This window comes from Protopterus annectens, chromosome 8.part1 (assembly GCF_019279795.1).
Source record: "Protopterus annectens isolate FY-2018-M chromosome 8.part1, PAN1.0, whole genome shotgun sequence".
Lineage (NCBI taxonomy): Eukaryota > Metazoa > Chordata > Ceratodontiformes > Protopteridae > Protopterus > Protopterus annectens.
Window position 1 is genome coordinate 495,235,100 of NC_056742.1, and position 23,482 is coordinate 495,258,581.

Sequence of the window (23,482 nt, forward strand, 5' to 3'; positions counted from 1 at the left end):
TTACAGAAAGATATTCCGAAGCACCACGAAGCCAAAGGAAGCCCTACTCCTCGAAATCATATCCAATTTATAATGGGAAATGAACGTATGAGAAGAGGACCAAGTAGCTGCTGAACATATGGCGTCCAGAGGAACCCTGGACCAAAAGGCTGCTGATGTAGCAATGGATCGGGTTGAATGAGCGTGGATTCCCATAGGAACTGGTTTACCTGAGGACGTATACCCGTGGATTATGCACTGAGAAATCCAATTAGCTAGGGTTACTTTAGAAATTGCTTTTTTCATAGCTGATTTGGCGAAAGACACAAACAACTGATCAGACTTGTGAAAATCTTTAGTCCTGTGCAGGTAGAAACGTAGTTGCCTGTGTACATCCAGTTTGTGCAATGTGTACTCCCCTTTGTTCTGAAAATTTGGAAAGAATACCGGTAAATTGATTGGTTAATATTTCACTCTGAAGCCACCTTTGGTAGGAAAGACGGGTTAGTCCTAAGAGACACTCTATCCTTATGAAAAATGAGGTAGGGGGGTTTCATGCACAGGGCTTGGAGTTCTGAAACCCTCCTGGCTGACGTAATAGCCACTAAAAAGGCTGTTTTCCAAGACAAGAATTTTAACGGAACCGAGGTGGCAGGCTCAAAAGATGGACTTGTCAAAGCTTGTAAGACTAAAGTTAAGTCCCATAGAGGAATCACCGATTTCACTGGTGGTTTCAAAAGAAAAATGCCCCTCAAGAAGGTTTTACATATCTTTGAAGATGCTACAGATCCCAGTCCATCTCCCACATGAAGATGGGAAATGGCTGCTAGCTGCACCATAACTGTGGAAGCGCTCGCTCCTTTTTGAAAGATTAGCAACAAAAAATCCAGAATCGTTGGAATAGGGACTGTAAATGGATCCAGGTCCTTGCCTTCGGCCCAGATGGAAAAACATTTCTATTTACTATTGTAACTTTTTCTGGTAGCAGGCTTATGGGCCGCCACCAGAATGGCCTTCACTGGTGATGAGATACCGGGAGTCCTAGCCATCAGAGGAACTGGATTAACCAAGCAGTCAGCTTGAGGTTTAGCAGGTTCGGGGTTTGGCATCCCGCAAGATGCGAAATGAAATCTGGAATGGGATCCAGGATCCACGGAGGAACTATACTGTGAGACTGCAGATGAGGGAACCAGATCTGACGAGGCCAGAATGGGGCTATGAGGATAACTCTGCTCCCCAGCCAACGTGCTTTCTGAATGAACTTCGTCATAAGTGGGAGGGGGGGGTAAGTATAAAGGAGACCGGGTGGCCAAGCATGCACCAGAGCGTCTCTCGGGGTCTCCCCTGAAGGGGGAAGTAATGCGAAGTACTCGCTGCACTTTGTGTTTGACGGGGAGAGGTGAAAAGATCACAGCGAGGCCAACCCCATGCGCAGAAGATCTGCTTCGCAACTGAAGGATTGAGAGACCACTCATACGGGGTGAGAATCACCCAACTCAGTTTGCCCGCCAATATGCTGGACCGACCCGGAATGTGCATTGCTACTAGAAAGCGGTTGGTGGATATCGCCCATTCCCACACTTTCACAGCCTCTCGGCAGAGGGGATAAGACCTGGTTCCCCCCTGTTTGTTTATGTACCAGACTACCGCCATGTTGTCTGTCTGGATCGCAACAGTCCCTAGACGGAGAAGGGCGTGGAGTGCTTGCAATGCCAAAAGCACCGCCCTCATCTCTAGGACATTGATATGCAAAGCGGCCTCTATGGGGGTCCACGTGCCTTGGACGGTTCTGCCCGAACAATGCCCCCCCCACCCGAGGCGAGAAGCATCCGTGGTCAACGTGGCTTGGGGTGGGGGAATTACAAAGGGTCTCCCTTCTCGCAGCTCCCGCGAGTGAAGCCACCAAAGGAGGGAGTCCCTGCAAATTCTGCTCAGTGGAATAGAGGTGTTCAGCGGGTGAAACACTAGTGACCATTGAACTTGAAGAGTCCACTGTAAGATCCTCATCCGTAGGCGTGCATGAAGAGAGAGACCGATGGCCGCTGCCACAGACCCCAGTGCCCTCAAGAATAACTCCGCTGCAGGAGCTGGGCTTCGAAGAAGGGCTAAGACCTGATGCGATAAGCTGTTCAGCCTGTCTGGAGTTAGGAGGGCCCGAGAGATGCGAGTGTCCAATTTGACCCCTATAAACTCCAAAACCTGCACTGGTTGAAGGAAGGACTTTTGAAGGTTCACTGATATGCCCAAACTCTGGGCGAGAGTTAGAGCATAATCCCTTGCAACGCAGAGTTGATGCCTGTTGGGGGTGGCAAGGAGCCAGTCGTCCAGGTACAGGAACACCTGAATGCCCTGGAGTCTCAGGTGGGCTGCAACCACTGCCATGACCTTGGTGAACACCCTGGGGGCTGAGGTGAGGCCGAACGGGAGAACCCTGAATTGATAACGACTGTCTCCCAGCCAGAAGCGGAGAAACCTCCTGGATTGTCTGTCCATCAGAATGTGGTAGTACGCATCCTTGAGGTCTACGGAGCACATACAGTCGTTCTCCCGAAGAGGGGGAAGAATAGACTGAAGAGTGACCATCCGGAACTTCTATTTGGGGACGAACAGGTTCAGGGCGGAGAGATCTACAATCGGTCTTAAGTCCCTGTCTTCTTTGGCACCAAAAAGAACCTGGAGTAGTAGCCCAATCCGGACTGGTCTGGGGGGACGGGGCTGGATGGCTCTTTTTCCTAGCAGCTTTGATACCTCTGAAGCTGCTGCCTCCCTTTGATCGGGTGGGACATCGGGGAGGCGCCTGACTTTGGGGGGTAAGTTCATGAAAGGAATGGAGTAACCTCTGGATATGATTCGGAGCACCCATCGATCTGTTGTGATGGACTCCCAATTTGACAGATGCTCCGATAAACGCTACCTGACTGCCTCCAGAGAGGGATTGCCGGGTAAGCCCTCAGGGCTGTTGTGCGGGCCTGTCCGAGAAAGGTTCCCTAGACCCGAAGTTACGCGGCCCCCCTCTGCCTCTGGGCCGGCGGCCACCTTGTCCTCCTCTGCCTCTAGAGGATGAGGGGTCCGAAGCCGGATGGGACTGCTGAGACTTGCGGAACCACAACTTCTTTTGTCCCCTCTGATTCCTTGAAAAGGATCGTTGGGGATTCGAGAAGCGGACCCCGACGACAGACAGCGTCTTCCCATCCTTCTTGCTTTGGACCAGCGTCTCGCGTATGGTCTTGCCAAAAAGCGAAGATCCGTCAAAGGGTGCATTCGTGAAGGGCGCCTTGAAAGGTTCCGTGAAATCGCAAACTCGGAGCCAGGTGTGACGCCGCAAGACGACCCCGGCTCCGCTAGCTCTAGCGGCTCCCTCCGTAGCATGAGAGAGTAACCGCATGGACGTGTTAGAGATGGACTTTAGAGTGGCCATACGAGTCACAAATGTGCTTTTATCCATGACCGTCATGGACTCTGAGGGGGCTGCAGCGTATTCCTTGATTAAGTCTCACTGTAGCCTGATAATGTGTGCCATATAGTTCAGTGCCCTTATGGAGAAGGTTGCTGAAGCAAACATCCGCTTCCCAATGGGGTCCATCGCCCGAGATTCCTTATCCGGACGATGGACCGAGGAACTCTCCTGTGCGAGTTCCTTCTTCGTGGCGGCCGCCACCAACATGGCATCAACAGGGGACCCCTTAGCCCAGGACTGCCTATCTGCGGGGGGGGCTAAGAACTTTGTCGGGATGTCTGGGGATTGGATCCACAGTGTCGGGCTCTTTCCACGCCCTGGTAGTGATTAAGTCCACCAGGGGGTCAGTCGGGGGGGGACACCCAGGAGGTAGACGGGCCTGCCTCAAACACCTCCAGAAACACCGATTCATCTGAGGAAGGTTTTTCGGCAGACCACCCCCCTCTAATACGCAACATTTCCATGATGTCTCCAAAGGAGACATCCTCAGGGGGGTGACCTTGGGGAACCTTCCCCTTCATCCAAATCCGTGTCCGTGGTGAGGGACTCAGGGGAGTCCAGGTGCCTCCTTTTACACTGCCATTTGCGAGGTACCTCCTTGGTGGGACTGTCCAAGGAGGGCTCGCCCACGGGGTCCTGTTCCTCCAAGGGAACTAACTGGAGGGTTTGAGCAAGCTGTCCAATAGGATGGATAACGGAGGATAGACCCACATGCATAGGGGGAGTAGGAGGATCCGAGGCCCGAACCGGGGATCTGGAAGACCTCGACAGCACCCTCTCCACTACCTCAAAAGCCGAAGGAGAACTACTTTCCCCAGGCTCCGAAAGTAGTCTCCTCGGCTCCGAAGCAGGGATCGGAGTCGGAGCCAAAGCGATCTGATCCGAGAGAGAAGTGTGCTCCGACCTAAACTGCGCCGGAGACACACCAATCCCCACGGATCCGATGCTCGGCCCCGAGAGCTATGATCCGACACGCTCGAGGGTATGGTCGGCGAAGATACCGGAGCTATCGGCGCCGATGAAACCCCGGCTCCGAAAGGGCCCGGATCCGATGACTCCAAAACCCTAAAGCGGGTCGGAGAAGGAGTGATCGGAGCAAAGAAAGGGGCTGCGCTTCACCCCTGAGGGGGGGAGGCAAGAGCACCCCCATCTGCATTTGGGTCTGCAGGAATCGACGCATCATCCGATCCATGTCCGCGTCGGTAAGGCTCCTGGTTGACCTAGAGGAAGTCATAGACCGGTAACTCCTCGTCTGGCTCCGGCGAGAATCAAGGCAAACGGAGCCGAGAGGGGGAGGATCCGGAGACCTTCGAGGGAGAGCTAACAACTTTCGAAGGAGGGGCTGAGGGGTGAGCCTCAACCCGCCTTTTATGAGACCTGTGCTTATCTTTCTCTTTATGTCTCTTTTCTTTAGAGACAGAAGCACTAGAGTCCCCTGAACTCTGCACAGCAGAGGGAGTTTGAGTCCCAGGCAGAGCGGGGGAGCTAAAGGACTACGGTAGCAGCCTGAGCCTTCGAGGGGGAGGAAGAAGAGGCTGAGTCCTGGGGAAGTAAGCCTGCCAGGATCAGCTTGTTCTTCCTATCCCTGATTGCCCGGGGATTAAAGGCTGCACAAATTTAGCAAGCCGTTGATAAATGGGCCACTCCCAGGCACAAAACGCACTGAGTGTGGCCATCAGCTGGGGAAAGCTTATGGCCACACTCAGAGCACTTAGTAAAAACGGCCTTGGGCCCTTCAGCCATCACAGATACACACACCCAAACACTAAGGGGGGAGGGGAACAACACACAACGCTAACGACTACGAATAAAACTACCACAGAAAAGGGGGTCTAATACTCTAATTCTACTAGGGGAATTAACACTACAACACACGCTAACTAAAAATTTAAATTTAAAGATGTTTTCTCAGAGAGAAAAAAAAGGTAACGATCTCACCAAGCCTAAGGAGCTCTTCACAAGTAGCTGCTTCAGCCGCAGCAAACTCGATCTGAGGTAATACAGTAGGCAGCAGGGGATTATGGGTAGGGGAGGAGCTAGGAGCTCGGATCTTTTAGCTAGTGAAGCTGCTGGCTCGGATCCGAGGTCAGATCTGATACCCACAGGTTGCAGAATAAATGAAGTAACTACTTCAGATCAATAGTTATTTTCTTTTCCAGCCTTCACAGCATACTGCAATTTGTCAGATTTTAAAGTCATCTTTCAATGTCCTCAAAATTATTACTTTAATAAAGGGGTTTGTCTCAGTTCAGGGACTCTTCCAACACAAATTCTGTAAAAACAAGTTGGAAAAGGACTCACTTATCTGTCTTTAAAACTAGTACAGGATAGAAGGGATAACATAACAGTGTGAACACAGTATGAGATTAGGTCGACCTCCTCCAGATTATTGGTGCCAAATAGCACAATTTTAATAGTGATGCACCTACCTTATAGAGGTCTTCAATACACTGGGTCAAGGTGGCTTCATCGACAATGACAGCCCCAGGGTGCAGCTCCTCCTGTGTGCCTACTGCAAACACCAAAAAAGAGTGACATGAGAAATAAGCATTTGTTCTGAATCATCCTACAACAAAACAGACAGCTGGCTAAGTAACAGCCTAGATATCATTTGTTACCGTGCATTTACCCTTCTTTGCATTTTAAACACTCCTGTCCCTAGTTGTGTTCTCTGAAGCAAGTGGTTGGCTGGGACTACACAAGGTGGTCACTCAAGTATCCCTGCCAACAATTCAATACAATCCTCTTAATTAGGGCATCATTCCCATACTAAAGGGGCTCTTTCACAGGATACAATTATTGGTTCATCCACAGATATAGTTATTTATGTAGTATTTACATTTTCTTCCTAATGAAAATGCATACATTTTAACACAACCCATTTACGATATGCATAAACATACTCGTCAGACCAAACAAGAAGGTAAACAAAAAGAAAGAATACAAGTGTGCCAGTCACTCAAAACAAGATGGGATCACTCCTGCCTGCAAAGATGACATCGAGCTCTGCATGATGGACTTCAGCAACAAAGGTAAATTCAAATCAAAATCCAGATTCCAACCTGACTGGCAAATGAAAGATGGTGATTAAAGTTATTCTAATGGATAAAAAAAATCAGAGACCATGCTCTTCCACTAGTATTCAACCGGGGTGAAAAGCATGCAACAGAGGTAGCTGAATTTGCCCCATATAAACTGCTATATTTAAACTTTACCTAAAATAACAACACATTCTGACAGAAAACCACAGCAAAGAGCATGAAAGCAGCTGCGACAGACATCCAAACGTTAATATCAATGCTTTACTATAACAGAGTTAAGCACTTTCGTCTTTAAGTGCAGGACTTCATCAGAACTGAATAAATCAATATTATCCCACATTTAGATACAAAAGTAAAATCATGTATGTTAATCATCAAATAGAATCTTGAAATAAATTAATGAATATACAAACAATCCGTCTAACTCAAATATCCTAAAACAGCATGTAATCAAACCCATACCCCAAACACCATTCAAATATCTTAAAACAGCATGTAATCAAACCCGTACCCCAAATACCATTCAAATATTCTAAAGCAGCATGAAATCAAACCCATACCCCAAACACCATTCAAATATTCTAAAACAGCATGAAATCAAACCCGTACCCCAAACACCATACAAATATCCTAAAATAGCATGTAATCAAACCCGTACCCCAAACACCATTCAAATATCCTAAAACAGCATGTAATCAAACCCGTACCCCAAACACCATTCAAATATCCTAAAACAGCATGTAATCAAACCCGTACCCCAAACACCATTCAAATATCCTAAAACAGCATGTAATCAAACCCGTACCCCAAACACCATTCAAATATCCTAAAACAGCATGTAATCAAACCCATACCCTAAACACCATTCAAATATCATAAAACAGCATGTAATCAAACCCATACCCCAAACACCATTCAAATATCCTAAAACAGCATGTAATCAAACCCGTACCCCAAACACCATTCAAATATCCTAAAACAGCATGTAATCAAACCTGTACCCCAAACACCAAATACCCTAAAGCAGCATGTAATCAAACCCATCCCCCAAACACCATTCAAATATCCTAAAACAGCATGTAATCAAACCTGCACCCCAAAAACCATTCAAATATCCTAAAAGAGCATGTAATCAAACCCATCCCCCAAACACTATTCAAATATCCTAAAACAGCATGTAATCAAACCCATCCCCCAAACATCATTCAAATATCCTAAAACAGCATGTAATCAAACCCATCACCCAAACACCATTCAAATATCCTAAAACAGCATGTAGTCAAACCCGTACCCCAAACACCATTCAAATATCCTAAACAGCATGTAATCAAACCCGTACCACAAACACCATTCAAATATCCTAAAACAGCATGTAATCAAACTCGTACCCCAAGCACCAAATATCCTAAAACAGCATGTAATCAAACCCATACCCCAAACACCAAATACCCTAAAACAGCATATAATCAAACCCGTACCCAAACACCATTCAAATATCCTAAAACAGCATGTAATCAAACCCATAACCCAAATACCATTCTTTAACAATGTACAACCTGTCTTTAAAATAAATAAAATGCTAGTTTATGCACCCTATTTTGATAGTAAATGGATAGCGAACAATATATAAATAAATATATTACATAAAAAACTATAAATGGTAAAAAGATAACATTTCTTTTGCTAAAAAATACTCAAAGCTGTTACATACACTTATGAAACTAAGGTTTGGCTGATCTTAACTTGAGCAGACTACTTACTGAGATATTATCATTCAAACCAGGTACCACATCTGCATTCAACTTAAACTGCCACAGCAATTCCCTATATTTAATTAATGTTTCTAAGGACCACCCTGTGGCTTTTCTGGAATTTGTTCCAACATAGCTAATTTAAAATTCTTGTGGCCTGGGCGTGCAACTTGAATGTTTATATAATTCATTGTTTTCATTTACCTTTTATAATATCACAAAAGTGTTCATAAATGCACTTAACTTGCTCTCTTTCAGTTTTACCAACATGAAAAGTGTCACAATCTTCACAAAGGCATACATTTAAATCATTTTACCAAATTAATAACCTTACTTCAAATTTTGATCAAACTTTGAGTAATATTTTAGATGACTGCATCAAGAAAGGGTGCAATTTTGAAATTAAACTGAACATAAGAATCATCATCTAAACTAATCAAATCAAATATAATTAATTCTCCAAGAATGAATAAATGTGGGCAATGCAATCAATGAATTTATATCCATGTCGGTGACAATATTAAGATTCAGGGTCCTGCACTTAGGAAGGATGAAGCTTAACTCTGCTATAATAAAGCATTGATACTAAATGTTCGGGTGTCCATTTCTGCTGATTTCCTGCTCCATGCTGTGGTTTTTGGGGAGAATCTGTGGTTATCTTGGTTAAGTCTATTTTTGCCTGGCTGACTTTTGTGGTTGATTCATTTAAAATTTCCTTAATCAATGGTGAAAACCTTTTCTGTAACTAAAGATTCAAGACAGGGTTACTCCTCACCACTCTTTTGTTGTTTACATAGAAACCTTTAACAAATTAAAATATTAACTAAGCAGGTAAATACATAATCTTTCATGACTTACAGATGACATTTTAATCATCTTAAATTCTGACTTGCACAAACTGCAGAAATTAAAAATGAGGAATAAATTAAACACAATTTGTTTACTTGTTTACTTGTGAAGGAATAACTTCTGACATTTATTTTTTAGCTAGTACACATACTCCCTATGTAACACTATAATTGCTTAACAGGATAAAATAAACCCATCTAGTCTATCCTTTTAAATGTTTTAAAATTCTACCTCCTCACCATCCATACCTTCCCTCCACCTGTGCTGCAATCTCATGAAAGCATCAAGGAACTCCCTACAGACAAACGCACACATACACACACACACACGCACGCACGCACACACATATACGCGCGCACTCTCGCACACACTCTCTCTCTCACTGATTATAAACAACTAAACATTTCATTTAAACAGACACAGGATCAGCTGCAGCTGCTTCAGTGAATACCATCGCTGCATGCACTTGCATCCAATCTGCAACTCATCTGAGGTACTGAGTGCATCTCCTAACAGCTTGCTCCTACTGATTATACCCACTAACAACTTGCTTCACCCCTTCAATTGCTACAGTACTCTTCCCTATCACTGCCCTTAAGTTAACAGCCCTGTAGTTATCCATGTTTTTTATTGCTCCTTCTTTTAGAAAAAAGTGTTATGTCATCCACTTCTCAGGCACTTTTATACTGGCCAGTGCTGTACTAAAGATCTCTATCTGGGATCTACCAGCACAATGACTGGATTTCTATGAACCCCAGAAGCTAAATGGTCCTGTGCTTTATCCTCCCCTAAAACAGTCAGTTCCATTTCCCCTCCTCCCTCTCTATACCTGTGTCTGTCCACTGCTGTCCCTTCTCTGCCCCACCTCCCTCCCAACCTGGCACCTTTCGCTTGCTCTTCCTTGTGAAGTCACCATTCAGTTCCTCTGCTTTTCTCCACTCTTCCGTGATCTGTCTCATTCCCACTGCAGTTTGGCCTGATAATATCTGTTCTCCCCTTCTCCCTTTCTGATGTTTACTCATACATCACCTTGTTTTCCTTCCTGATCCATCATGCCTGCCCTTTCAATGTGCCTTTGTTGCCTTTTTTTTTACTCTTGTATTTTTGTTTCCTTCACTTCCTCCCTCCCTGGCTGCCTTTCCTCACCATATAGACCACATATTTTGCTCAGACTGCTAGCCCCACATTCCATCCCTATATAACCACGATGGTCTTCTCTTTAGCCCCACATTCCATCCCTACATAACCACAATGGTCTTCTCTTTAGCCCCACATTCCATCCCTGTATAACCACGATGGTCTTCTCTTTAGCCCCACATTCCATCCCTATATAACCACGACGGTCTTCTCTTTAGCCCCACATTCCATCCCTATATAACCATGATGGTCTTCTCTTTAGCCCCACACTCCATCCCTATATAACCACGATGGTCTTCTCTTTAGCCCCACATTCCATCCCTATATAACCACAATGGTCTTCTCTTTAGCCCCACATTCCATCCCTATATAACCACGATGGTCTGCTCTTTAGCCCCACATTCCATCCCTATATAACCACGATGGTCTTCTCTTTAGCCCCACATTCCATCCCTATATAACCACAATGGTCTTCTCCTTTTGCTTCTTCCAAAAACTTTTGTCCACAACCCCAAGTGCTCCACCCACACTAATTTTAAAAGTCTGTTTTCTCCTCCTGTCTGTTCTTTGTGTACTAACTCCTCTCAGACTTGTTCCTCAGCTTACCATAATCTATTTTCTAAACTCCCATTCCATACTCCTATTCCAGAACACACAATGGAGTAATTGCTGTTGGATAACCACATCCAGTAACCCCCCTGACTTAACAGTATGTATAGAACTATGTCTTTTCTGACACAGTCCTGCTGGCTGAACCTCTCATGCCCAACACCTCCAACAGTTACTGCTCCCTCTCTGTCCTGTGCCTTACAGTTCCCAGGTATTCCCGGCAATTTAACAGCACTTTATCTGCTCAGCTGAGGTTTATCTGTTAATGTAAGGCTCTATCTAGCTAACTCCCCAAGTTTTGTCACACATTATGGCAATGCCTTGCTGTGATCTTTCAGTAAGAATGTCATTCTCTGGAGGAAGCTTATATGATCACGCAGAGATATGGATCACCATGTGCCAGGAGGTTAATGGGGTCAGACAAGAAGTCATACTACAGCTTGCCAAGGTGGTGTGTGTGTTAAAATGCCTTAACTGCCCCCTCCCTGTGCTTACAGTGGGTGTCTACACAAGCATGGCAGGAAGTGCAGCCCCATATCTGCAGTGATGTTATACCTCTAAATGTGCTGCCCACCTCAATGTTTGCTAACACTAGTTATCAGTTTCCTTGTGAATCGTGATGTCACAAGTGCCACACCATGATCCCGCATCCTCCTTCACAGACGAATCATGCAGGCATAAGCGCGGTCTTCCTCTCTCTTCCCTTATCAACTCTTCCAGTGCATGGGATGCTAGTCAAATCTGGATTTTCTGGATCTTAGTCAAGAATTTATCACTTCACTACATAAAGTCAAACAAATATTCAAATAGTCTTCATTTTTCCTGTAAAACTGCATACCATATGCATCAGTATAACATTATTTTCAATAGAGCTGCAGAGCTTGACATGACCTGTCAATTTTTGGCACAGTTAATTACAATGAGTGTGGAATAGGGCATGTTCCCTCTCAGCAGTTTCCTGCACTTCAGGCATTTTTCTTCTACAGCAACTTTCTTTTAGCTTCATGAGTGTTCATCTTTATATTGCCCCTTTCGTCTCAGTAAAGTGTTATTCATTTAATGCCTACATTTACATTCATGCAATTCATTTTTTAATGGTTCCTTAAAATTTAAATGTATTTCCATCTAATATGGCTGGTGCACAGTCCCTACCAGATAATCAGATATTAAGATAGTAACATCGCCTCAGAATAAGGAAGGAAGAGGAACAGCTTTGCAAGAAACAAACTTCTTTAATACGCATCTTGCCCAAGAAAGTTGATAACTACATGGCCAAGGTGCTGTGTGACTTCTTCCAGACATGGAGCCATTACCTACACCTACCAAAAAAGTGGGATTAACAATTATAATCATTCAAAATATATTTCTCAAAGAAATTAACCCATTTTGCACAGACTTTTCTGAACTGCTTTGAAATTGAGTAATATGTCAGTGACCACATATCTGTGGTCATTTTTCAACTTACATGGAATTCCTCAATGATGGAAGCAAAGGATTATCTTGTTTCATCATTTTAACCATTACTGGAGTCAAAAAGGATTGTTTTCATTCACATTTAGATTATATGTGTTAACAAGATGTTTTTACCAGTTAAGACATGGATTTGCTTCTATATCATTTATTCACTAATAATAATAATAGTTGATCCATGATGGATTTCACACCTTTTAAGACTTTTTTCTCCTCCATGCCCATTGGTGCCAAGTCCATTTGCTCCACTGTTACAGTGACCACTTCAGTGAGTACTGAAAGGATACGAGCTGACCGGAGAGGCTGTTCTCAAGGCATACATGTTGGGTAACGAGCTTTAAGCTGCCCTGACATCAGCATGGTCACCTGATGAGGGCATAATCTCACTTCATCATTCTGATGACTCGCACGCGTTTCTGTGCTGAAATGTGGTGACAGTATTACGCATCACCTGGCAGCCTAACACATCACACGCGCTCTGCTACATGAGGAAACACCAGTCCCCACTGGCTGTGAGACACAGCACGTCAGGCTGCCTTCCTTCTCAGACCAAGTGTCAGTTCGCTGGTCATTCCTTACAGCCAGGCTTTCATCCCTCTGCATTACACAGATGGTACTTTAATACTCTTCTTCACCTGCAAACACTTAAATCAGTCACACTTTTTTTTTCAGAATCAATTTATCTGTTTCGAACATACACTACCCTAAAGAGCTGTACAATTTTTCTTAAAACATTTATTCCAATTGTAAAAAAGAAGTTCTGTACTCACTATAACGTTCCATGTCTGTAGTCCATCGCGCCCTTCATGCTTACATATGGGATCGGAGACGGTCCTCGGTTCCAGCTCAGCCTATTTACAAGCTGGAAGTCTTCTGGTTGGCTTGTGGCTAGGTAGGTATCCCATGGTGCACCAGTACAATCCCCAGATCTTGTTTGCTTCTAACTAGGAGAATAATAAACCTACAGAAAGAAGCCGATACTAAAGGGTCTCCAGTGAATAATGATAACAATATTTTTGTGTCTCCAGGTACTTCCAGGACGGGGGTAGGGAGGTGGGTTTGTAAGAATGAAGGGCGAGATGGACTACAAACATGGAACATTATGTGAGTACATAACTTCTTTATGTTCTGTAGTCCTATCTCGCCTTCATTCTTACATATGGGACAGCGTCCCTAGAGCCTTATTCTTGGGTGGCTCAAGGAAAAATACTCCTGAGTACCGTGGAACCAAAGGATGCTCTACCCCTGGAGGTCAAATCCAATTTGTAACGAGTAATAAATGTGTGAGGGGTAGCCCAAGTTGCTGCTGCACAAATATTATCAAGTGGGACCCTAGCTTCAAAGGCTGTAGAGGTAGACTGAGATCTTGTAGAATGAGCCTTGATTTTAAAGGGTAAAGGTCTACCCTCAGAGTTGTAAACGTAAGCTATACAGCTAGAAATCTAATTTGAGAGTGTTACTTTGGAAATTGGTAAACCTGACCTGGATTCGGAGAAGGAAGTAAAACTGATCTGACTTCCTGATTTCCTTAGTCCGGTGCAAATAAAAACATAATTGTCTATGGACATCCAGCTGATGAAACCTGTATTTAGCTGCGTTGGAATGACTTGGAAAGACCACCAGGTGTTCTATGGATTGATTCAAAGTGGCATGGGAACAAACCTTGGGGAAAAAGGAAGGATTAGTATGAAGAGATACTCTGTCTTTGTAAAAAATCAGATAAGGGGGTTTAACAGACAATGCTTGCAACTCTGACACCCGTCTGGCCATAGTGATAGCCACCAGAAACAAAGTCTTCCAGGACAGGAATTTCAAAGGGGAAGAACGAGAAGGCTCAAAGGGCAGAGAAGTCAATCTGGATAACACAAAATTTAAATCCCATGAAGCAACATGTTCTTGAAAGGGGGGTCTTAAAGTGGCACCTTTAAGGAAAGATTTGCACAGCCTATGTAACATAAGATTAGAATCTTGAAAGCCTAGATGAAAATTTGAAATCACTGCCAATTGAACCCTGACAGTGGCAGCCACAGATGCCTGGTGGAAAAGCTCAGACAGGAATTCCAAAACCACTGGAATGGAGGTGGTATAAGGGTCAACATTCTTTTTCTCCAACCAGATAGAGAATTTCCTCCATTTACTGGAATATAGTCTCCTAGTAGAAGGTTTATGAGAGGACGTAAGGATATGAGTCACTGAGGGTGAGAAGTCGTGAAGCCTGACTAGGGATGGAACTGGAGCAGCCACACCATCAAATTGAGGGTGTGTAAGGAGGGATGAAGCGAGCCTGACGTGAGTCAAGACATCTGGAACTGGGTCCAGAATCCAAGGATCGTCTAGGAGAAGAGGCCCGAGAAAGGGGAACCAAACCTGATAAAGCCAGTAAGGAGCAACGAGGATCAGTTTGCTTTCCAGCCATTTCGCTTTCTGAATAACTTATGAGAGGAAAGGGAGGAAAAGAATAAAGGAGACTATGGGACCAATCGTGAACGAGTGAGTCTCTTGGTGACTCCCCCGGAGGGAGGATGAAGGAAAAATAGCTGCTGCATTTGGCATTGATCAGGCTGGCAAAGAGATCGCAGCAAGGCCATCTCCATCTGCAGAAAATCTGCTCCGCTATTTCCTGTTTCAGAGACCATTCGTGAGGCATCAGGATTGCCCGGCTGAGCTTGTCAGCTATCACGTTGGTTGTCCCTGGAATGTGTGTTGCCACCAGAAAACGCTGGGAAGATATCACCCTTTTCCAAGCTCGAATGGCCTCTCGACAGAGTGGGTAAGATCTGGTTCCACCCTGTTTGTTGATATACCATACTACCGACATGTTGTCTGATTGTATTGCAATAGTCCCCAGAGGCAAAAGTCATGAAGTGCTTGCAACGCCAGGAGCACCACCCTCATCTCTAGAATGCTGATATGCAGGTGAGCCTCGTGATCTTGCCATGTGCCATGGACAGTCCTGCCTAGATAATGCCCCCCCCCACCCTATCTGTGAGGTATCCGTGGTCACAGTGGCAATGGGTTGGTGAGGAACAAATGGAGTGCCCGTGGTTAACTGATTGGATAGAGTCCACCAAATGAGGTCCTTCTTGCAAGAGACTGTCAGCAGTATGTGATGAGATAATGGTAGGTGCTGAAAGGACCACTGGAAGGCAAGAGCCACTGAAGAATCCTCATGTGTAGTCTGGCTAGTGGCACTAGTAATAAGGTGGAAGCCATGGTCCCTAGAAGCTGCAGAATAGTCTTGGCTTTGACCTTTCATAAGGGGAGAAGACACTGAATTTGAAGAACCAGATTCTGTGCCCTTTCTAGAGGAAGACGAGCCACATCTCTACTGTGTATGTCTGCGCCTATAAAAATCATAGATTGAGAGGGCAATAAGGCAAATTTTTCCCAATTTATAGAAATTCCCAACTGGGTACAAAGCTGAATAGAAGCATCCCTGGTCTGAAGAAGCAAATGCCTGGTGGGGGTGGTCAACAGGCAATCATCCAGATACGGAAACACCTGGAATCCTCGACATCTCAGGTGAGCTGTCACTACCGCCATACACTTGGTGAACACCCTGGGGGCTGTGGTGAGACCAAAGGGCAGAGCACGAAAATGGTAATGTAATTAATGTAATTAATGTAATAAAAGAAATTGCACACAAATGGCGCACTAATAAACGCTAACTATTCTAACTTGCAAACTACACTAACTATGACTAGAGAATGTTATATAACACTATGAAAGGTAAGACAGGAGAATAATCCAAAAATTTTCAATAAACTTTGAATAAATTTGAAAAACTTAGCCAGAGCAGAGGAGCAGCACAACCAAACTCATCGATGCGACAAATGAGATCTGGGGATTCTACTGGTGCACCATGGGATACCTACCTAGCCACGAGCCAACCAGAAGACTTCCAGCTTGTAAATAGGCCGAGTTGGAGTCGAGGATAGGCTCCGATCCCATATGCAAGAATGAAGGTGAAATAGGACTACAGAACATGTTATTTTTTTCATACTGTACATACTTTTCAGAATTCGGCTAAAGCCAATTTTAGATTCTTTGATAAATCCTAGCTAGTAGAGAACCAGTTTATTTCACGCATGAACAAATGCATCTTACAACATTTCATTCATCCTTAACTGAGGCACACTTAAAGCTTTATTTTTGTCAATATTCATAAATATCAAACATTTTAATCTAACGTAAATGAACACCTAAAATATACTTCAAATCTACCATTTCCGATAAGTCACAAAAGGACATTTAAAACGCAGGTACACACACGCACACATATATATATATGGATATGTGTGTGTGTGTGCATCACACAAAGTTGCTACATTTGCAGCAAATATCCCTTTCAGAACCCACCACTGCATAGTTCTAAAAAGCCTAAACTGGTTAGAACTTCCACATCACCTACCATATACACAACATACCACAAACAAAATTATCCAGCATCCAACTGCTTGCCCAGCACTAAAAAACATTCAACAAAACTATGTTCCTAGTCGGTCTCTGTGATTCAGTGACCAAAAACTCCTGTCTATAAACCTATCAAACCTGCTGGGGATTGTCTGTAATCGTACAAGGTAGCTAAGTCCTGAAACACCTTACCTGTATCCATCAGGTCTATACCCACCTTCCCATCTTTCAAAACCAATCTGAAAGACTTCCCAGCTAAAACCTGGCTTTGTTCTTGCTCAAAACCAGGATAAATTATATCCCTAAATGTGAACGCGTACCTTTTCATTCCTTATACCTCCTTACTCTCCCTTCTTCACTTATTTCCTTACTGCTCTCCAATTCTCTTCTCTGACTTTCTCTCTAAATTTACCATAAGCCTGTTTTTCCCTGACTTCACATTGCAGTTCCTATTTGCAATACACTAACATACCTTTAATTCCTCTACAAACTATCTAAATTTTCTTTAAATATTAAATGATTGTCATACACCTTGTATCGATTCTTAACCAATGCTTTTACTTTTACAGCATTAAAACTGCAGATGTTTTTGTTTTATTTTTGAAGATCGCAAAATTATTACTGTTCTTAAAATGTTTCATAATAATTTGGAGCTTTTCTCCCCAGGCCTCCAGTGAAAATGGGCTTGTATCCAGTCGGGCTTTCCTAATAATCAAATGTCAATAAATAAATATTCATATATATATATATATATACGTATACACACACATATATATATATATATATATATATATATATATATATATATATATGATTTGGTCGACAGTTCATATGATCGACTGTTTATTTGGTCGACAGTTCATTTGATCGACAAGCATTTTAGGTGGGGGGCTTTGCCCCACACTAATGTGGTGGGCTGTGCCCCCCACACCCCCCTAACTATATATATCAACTCCAGGGTCACACAACATTGGGGAAGGGGGCAAATGCTTGTCGATCAAATGAACTGTCGACCAAATAAACAGTCGATCATATGAACTGTCGACCAAGTCATATAGACCCATATATATATATATATATATATATATATATACACACACACACACACACACACATATATATATATATATACATATATATATGGGTCGCCTTCAGATAGTCAATACCCCACATAATCAAAGACTACATAGTTGAAACAACAATACTGAAAACCCATTTCAGCAAACCACCACAACGAAGATCTTCCCAGGGTAAGTAACCTGGTGTCCAACAAGGGGAACTTTGTCCCTTTCACAACTGTAGTGCGATCTTTGAGTTGGTATATTTAGTTGGGGGGTGGGTTAGGGATGGTGCGCTTTTTGTTACGTTTTGTGTAAGTTGTTTCTTACCCTAGGAATATCTTCATTGTTGCAGTGGTTCGTTGAAATGGGTTTTTGAAATTGTCATCTCAACGATACAGTCTTCGATTATGTGGGGTTTTGACGATCTGAAGTAGACCATTATAAGTGTGTGTGTGTACACACACACACATATACATATATATATTTGTATATACGTATATATATATATATATATATATATATATATATATATATATATATATATATTATACACCGCACACACACACACACACACACACACTTATTATTTACACACAAACATACAGAATGTAAAAATGAAGTGGTTGTGTAAGAACCTACACAGTAGATATCCTACTGATCTCTGATGCAGTATTCATAACAGATAGGTTCACATCTGCTGATGTGCATCCAGGGTACCAAAGCTTTACCTTCCCAAGGTCGTATATACAGATGATGACTTTAACTCATTGCTGTAGATATATATATATAGATATAGATATAGATATAGATATAGATATAGATATAGATATATATGGACATATGAGTGATATTCTCAGACTATCTCCAAGCCAGCGGCCTGAAGACAACTGAAACAGAAGACTGGTCAGTTAGGAAAGGAAATAGAAGTTATGTCCTTACCATAACGTTCCATGTGGAGTGTTCATCTCGCCTTTGTTCTTACACATGGGTTCGGAGCCGATCCTTGGCTCCGTGTCGGCCGCTTGCAAGCTCTGCATCGAGAAGAAGCTCGAGATCACCTAATACCCACAATCCCCCTCTGCCTTTACCTCAGATCTAGTTTGCAAGCAAACCAGCAGCCATAGAGAACACACTCATACCAAAATGTACACAATCAAAGGATCATCTATATACATATATACATACATATATATATATACACAAGAGTATCATACAAATACAACTACTGCAAATGCAGAAGGAGAATACTCCAGACCAGGCACCAAATTGAACGTTCTTCCTGAGGGTGGGAGGGTGGGAATGTAAGAACAAAGGCGAGATGAACACTCCACATGGAACGTTATGGTAAGGACATAACTTCTATATGTGAGAGTGTTCAATCTCGCTGTTTGTTCTTACACATGGGTAGCGTCCCTAGCTCCATGCTCCTGAGGAACTCACGGGAGAACGTTCTTGAGCACAGTGGAACCAAAGGTTGCCCTATCCCTAGAAACCCTGTCCACTTTGTAATGAGAGATAAATGTATGCGGTTTAGCCCAAGTAGCAGCCGCACAAATCGTGTCTAATGGTAAGCGAGCTGCGTGAGCCAAGGATGTAGACACTGATCTCGTAGAATGTCCTTTAGGTTTGACCGATAAGGTTTGATTAGAAACCTCATAAACGTATGTGATACAATCAGTTAGCCATTTGGAAAGAGTTCGTTTAGTAACTGCTACACCTTTCCTGCTGTCAGCAAAGGCTACAAATAGTTGATCAGATTTCCTGTGATCTTTTGTTCTATCCAAATAAAACCTGAGTTGTCTATGGACATCCAATTTGTGCAACATATACTCTAACTTATTAGAGTGATTTTTGAAAAAGGTGGGCAATTCAATGGACTGATTAATATTATTAGTAGAGCAAACTTTGGGGAGAAAGGATGGATTAGTGCGAAGGGATACTCTGTCAGAGTGGAAAATCAAATAAGGGTGTTTAATAGAAAGAGCCTGAAGCTCAGACACTCGCCTAGCGGATGTAATGGCCACCAGGAAGAGAGTCTTCCACGATAAAAACTTCAATGGGCAAACTGAGGCTGGCTCAAAAGGGGGCAACATCAATTTAGAAAGTAAGAGGTTCAGATTCCAAGGTGATGTAGGAGTTCTAACTGGTGGTCTAATATGAAAGGATCCTTTTAAAAAAGCCTTACAAAGTCTGTGAGCCATAACAGGCACACATTCTTCCACATGAAAGTTTGAAATGGCAGCCAATTGCACTCTTAAAGTGGCAGGAGAAGCTCCTTCATGGAACAATTCTGTCAAAAACTCCAAGATCTTGTTTAACGGGGCTATAACTGGGTCCAAATGATGTGAATTAGCCCAGAAGACGAAACGCTTCCATTTACTGGTGTAGGTTTTTGTAGTGGAAGCTTTATGAGAAGCCACTAATATATTCTGAACTGCCGGTGTAAGGGAATCAGACCTGGCTAGAAAGGGAAGCGGAGCAGCCAAGCTGCTAGATGGAGTGATTCGAGAGATGGGTGAGGAACTCCTGACGAGTGAGTCAGTAGATCTGGCTCTGGGTCCAGAATCCAAGGTCCCCGAATGCGGTGTTTCAATAGAAAGGGAACCAAATTTGACGAGGCCAGAATGGGGCAATGAGGATTATCGTCCTCTGAAGGTTGTTGGCTTTCTGCAGAAACTTTGCAATCAGGGGAAAGGGAGGAAAAGCATACAGGAGACCCGGGGCCAATCGTGCACCAGCGCGTCCCTGGGGACTTCCCTGGAGGGAGTAATAGGGCAAAGTAGCTCCTGCATTTGGCGTTCATTGGAGACGCAAAGATCGCAGGAAGGCTGGCCCCACTTACGAAATATCTTCGCAATTGACTGTTTGAGGGACCACTCGTGAGGCAACAGGATTGCTCTGCTCAGCCTGTCGGCTATGACGCTGGATGACCCCGGGATGTGCGTTGCGATCAGAAAGCGACCCGTGGACTCCGCCCATTGCCAAATTCTCATGGCCTCTCTGCATAGTTGATAAGACCTGGTTCCCCTTGCTTGTTTATGTACCAGACTACAGACATGTTGTCTGTCTGAACTGCAATAGTCCCTAGAGGAAGAAGGGGAGCAAAGTGTTGCAACGCTAAAAACACTGCCCTCAACTCCAGAACATTGATGTGCAGATTGTACTCCAAATTGGTCCATTCGCCTTGGACTGTCTGTCCCTGAAAGATGCCCCCCCACCCTATCAGGGAAGCGTCCGTGGTTATCGCCGCTGACGTGGGTAGCACAAATGGTCTTCCGCTGGAAAGGTTGCAAGTCTGAAGCCACCAAGCTAGGTGTGATTTGCATGTGTTTGTAATCAGAATTTCGTGTGTCAGAGGTAGCTGTTGGAACGACCATTGTGCAAACAGTAGCCATTGTAGAACTCTCATGTGCAGTCTTCCCAATGGTATCGCAATGAGAGAAGCTGCCATGAGACCCAAGACCTTTAGAACCAGCTTTGCTGGGGATTTTTTGGATGACAGAAGGAGAGAAATGTGGCTTTGAAGTGTGACTATCCTTTCTGGAGGAAGCCTTAGAATTAAATGATGCGTATCTAATTCCGCTCCTATGAATAAGATATGCTGTGATGGCTGTAGTAAAGATTTTTCAAATTTACGGAAATTCGAGGTGAATACAAAGTTGTAGAGTGTAATCCCTGGCCTGTATCAGTTGACGCCGGGTGGTGGCAGACAGGAGCCAGTCGTCCAGATACGGAAACACCTGGAATCCTAGGCGTCTCAGATGAAACGCTACCACTGCCATGCATTTGGTGAAAACCCTGGGGGCTGAGGTCAGACCAAAGGGCAGGGCTCGAAACTGGTAGTGACTGGCTCCCAGCCAGAAGCGCAAATGATCCCTGGACGCCCTGGCCATTTTGATGTGGTAGTATGCGTCCTTCAGATCTATTGAGCACATCCAGTCGTCCTTCTGTAGGAATGGAAGGATCGATTGAAGCGTGACCATTCGGAACTTTTCTTTCTTGACAAAGGTGTTGAGGTTGCTTAGGTCCAGAATCGGCCTCCAGTCCCCTGTCTTCTTTGGAACTAAAAAGAACCTTGAGTAAGTTCCGAATCCTATTTGGTCCGCTGGCACTGGTTGGATGACTCTTTTTTCTAGCAGCTTTGAAATTTCTATAGCTGCTGGGTCTCTCAGATGGGGCGGTACATCTGGGAGTTTTCTCTTTGGAATGGGGGTGGATAGGAATGGTATTCTGTAACCTCTGGTAACAACGCTTTTTACCCAGTTGTCTGTAGTAATGTTTTGCCAGGCCTGAGGGTATAAAGCTAAGCGACCCCCGACTGCCTCCAGAGCAGGACAGTCGGGCCTCCTCTCAGGAGTGCTGGAAAGGTTTTCCAGGAGGGGTATCCCTGTCACCTTGGTTTTGGACCTCTGCCGCCAGGGCGGCGTCTTCCACCTCTGCCCCCTCCTCTGCCTCTAGAGGGGGCATCACCCTGTGTGCCTGGGAAAGATCCTTGGGGTTTTCTAAACCACATTTTCCCACCACGTTGCCCTTTGGGGTACGGTCTGGAAGGTGGAAAATGGACTCCGACAGCAGACAGAGTCTTTCCCTCCTGTTCACACCGGTAAGGGTCTCCTTTACTTTGGGGCCAAAGAGAGTGGCACCATCAAATGGGCGTTAGTAAAGGAAGACTTGAAGGCTTCAATGAACATAAGCGCATCCAGGATTGCCTCAAGAGCAATCGCTGAAGCTGCTGCCCTACTCGATCCTTCGGCGTATATCAGCCTCATGGATGAGTTAACAATGGATGTAAGGGTATTTAGATGTGCTGTAACTTTCCCTGAGACCGCAGCATCTGTAGTACCCTGGAGGGTATCTCCCAGCTCTTTGATTAGATCCCTCTGTAAACGTGTAAAATGGGTCAGATAGTTCAGGATCGATAGAAAAGCCGCTGAACTAAAATGCGCTTCCCGTATCTGTCCATAGTCCTAGAATCTTTGTTAGGCGGATGGACAGATGAGGAAGATTCCGACATCTCCTTTTCGTGGCTGCCACCACCATGGCGCCCACTGGAACTCCTTTGTGAGGTAAGCCTTGTCTTGGGGTGCAGTGATGTACTTATTAGGCTTCCTAGGGACTGGTTCCACCGTGTCAGGTGTCTCCCACGCCCTTTGAGCAATCAACTCCATTAACTCATCGAAGGGCGGAGTGACCCAGGAGGAGGAAGGGCGAGCACCAATGCCTTCAGCAAGACTGACTCATCCTCAGAAGGGGAAGGGACTGCCAATCACCTCTGCTTCAGGATCTCCAAGATGTCAGAAAAGGAGACATCTTCTGAAGGTGACTTTGGGGACCCTTCTGACTCATCCAAGTCAGTATCGGATGTCAAAGATTCTTGTGGAGAATCTAAGTGTCTCCTCTTACACAATCTTTTCCTAGGGACTTCTTCGGGGAGCATCCAAGAAGCTTCCGAGGAAGAGGGGGCACCCTCCAGGGGTGGCTGAGACACCGGTGCTCGACGCTTGGATGTGGCCGTTGGTGCAGAGGAAGATAACGGTCCTTTATGGGGAGGAGAGGCTACTTCTACTGATGTGGTTGTTGTAGACAACACCTTCCTCATGAGATCGAATGCCCCTGGGTCCCGAGTCGAGGAATCTCCCGGTTCAAGAAATGGGAAGAATCCCCAAACAGGCAATCAAGGCATCGAACCCGAGGAAGGAGCCGAATCGATCCGTG

The 23,482-nt window shown here is 44.5% G+C and overlaps 1 protein-coding gene across 4 annotated transcripts in view; it reads right to left on the reverse strand.

Annotated features, from left to right (window-relative positions):
• The window catches only part of TANGO6 (transport and golgi organization 6 homolog), a 1,856,125-nt gene that overhangs the window by 1,481,494 nt on the left and 351,149 nt on the right, over nucleotides 1-23,482 (reverse strand). For all 4 annotated transcript variants that reach the window (XM_044082029.1, XM_044082030.1, XM_044082027.1 and 1 more), the window contains exon 7: nucleotides 5,866-5,948. In XM_044082029.1, the coding sequence (XP_043937964.1) occupies nucleotides 5,866-5,948 (83 nt within the window). The remainder of the gene's footprint in view (nucleotides 1-5,865; nucleotides 5,949-23,482) is intronic.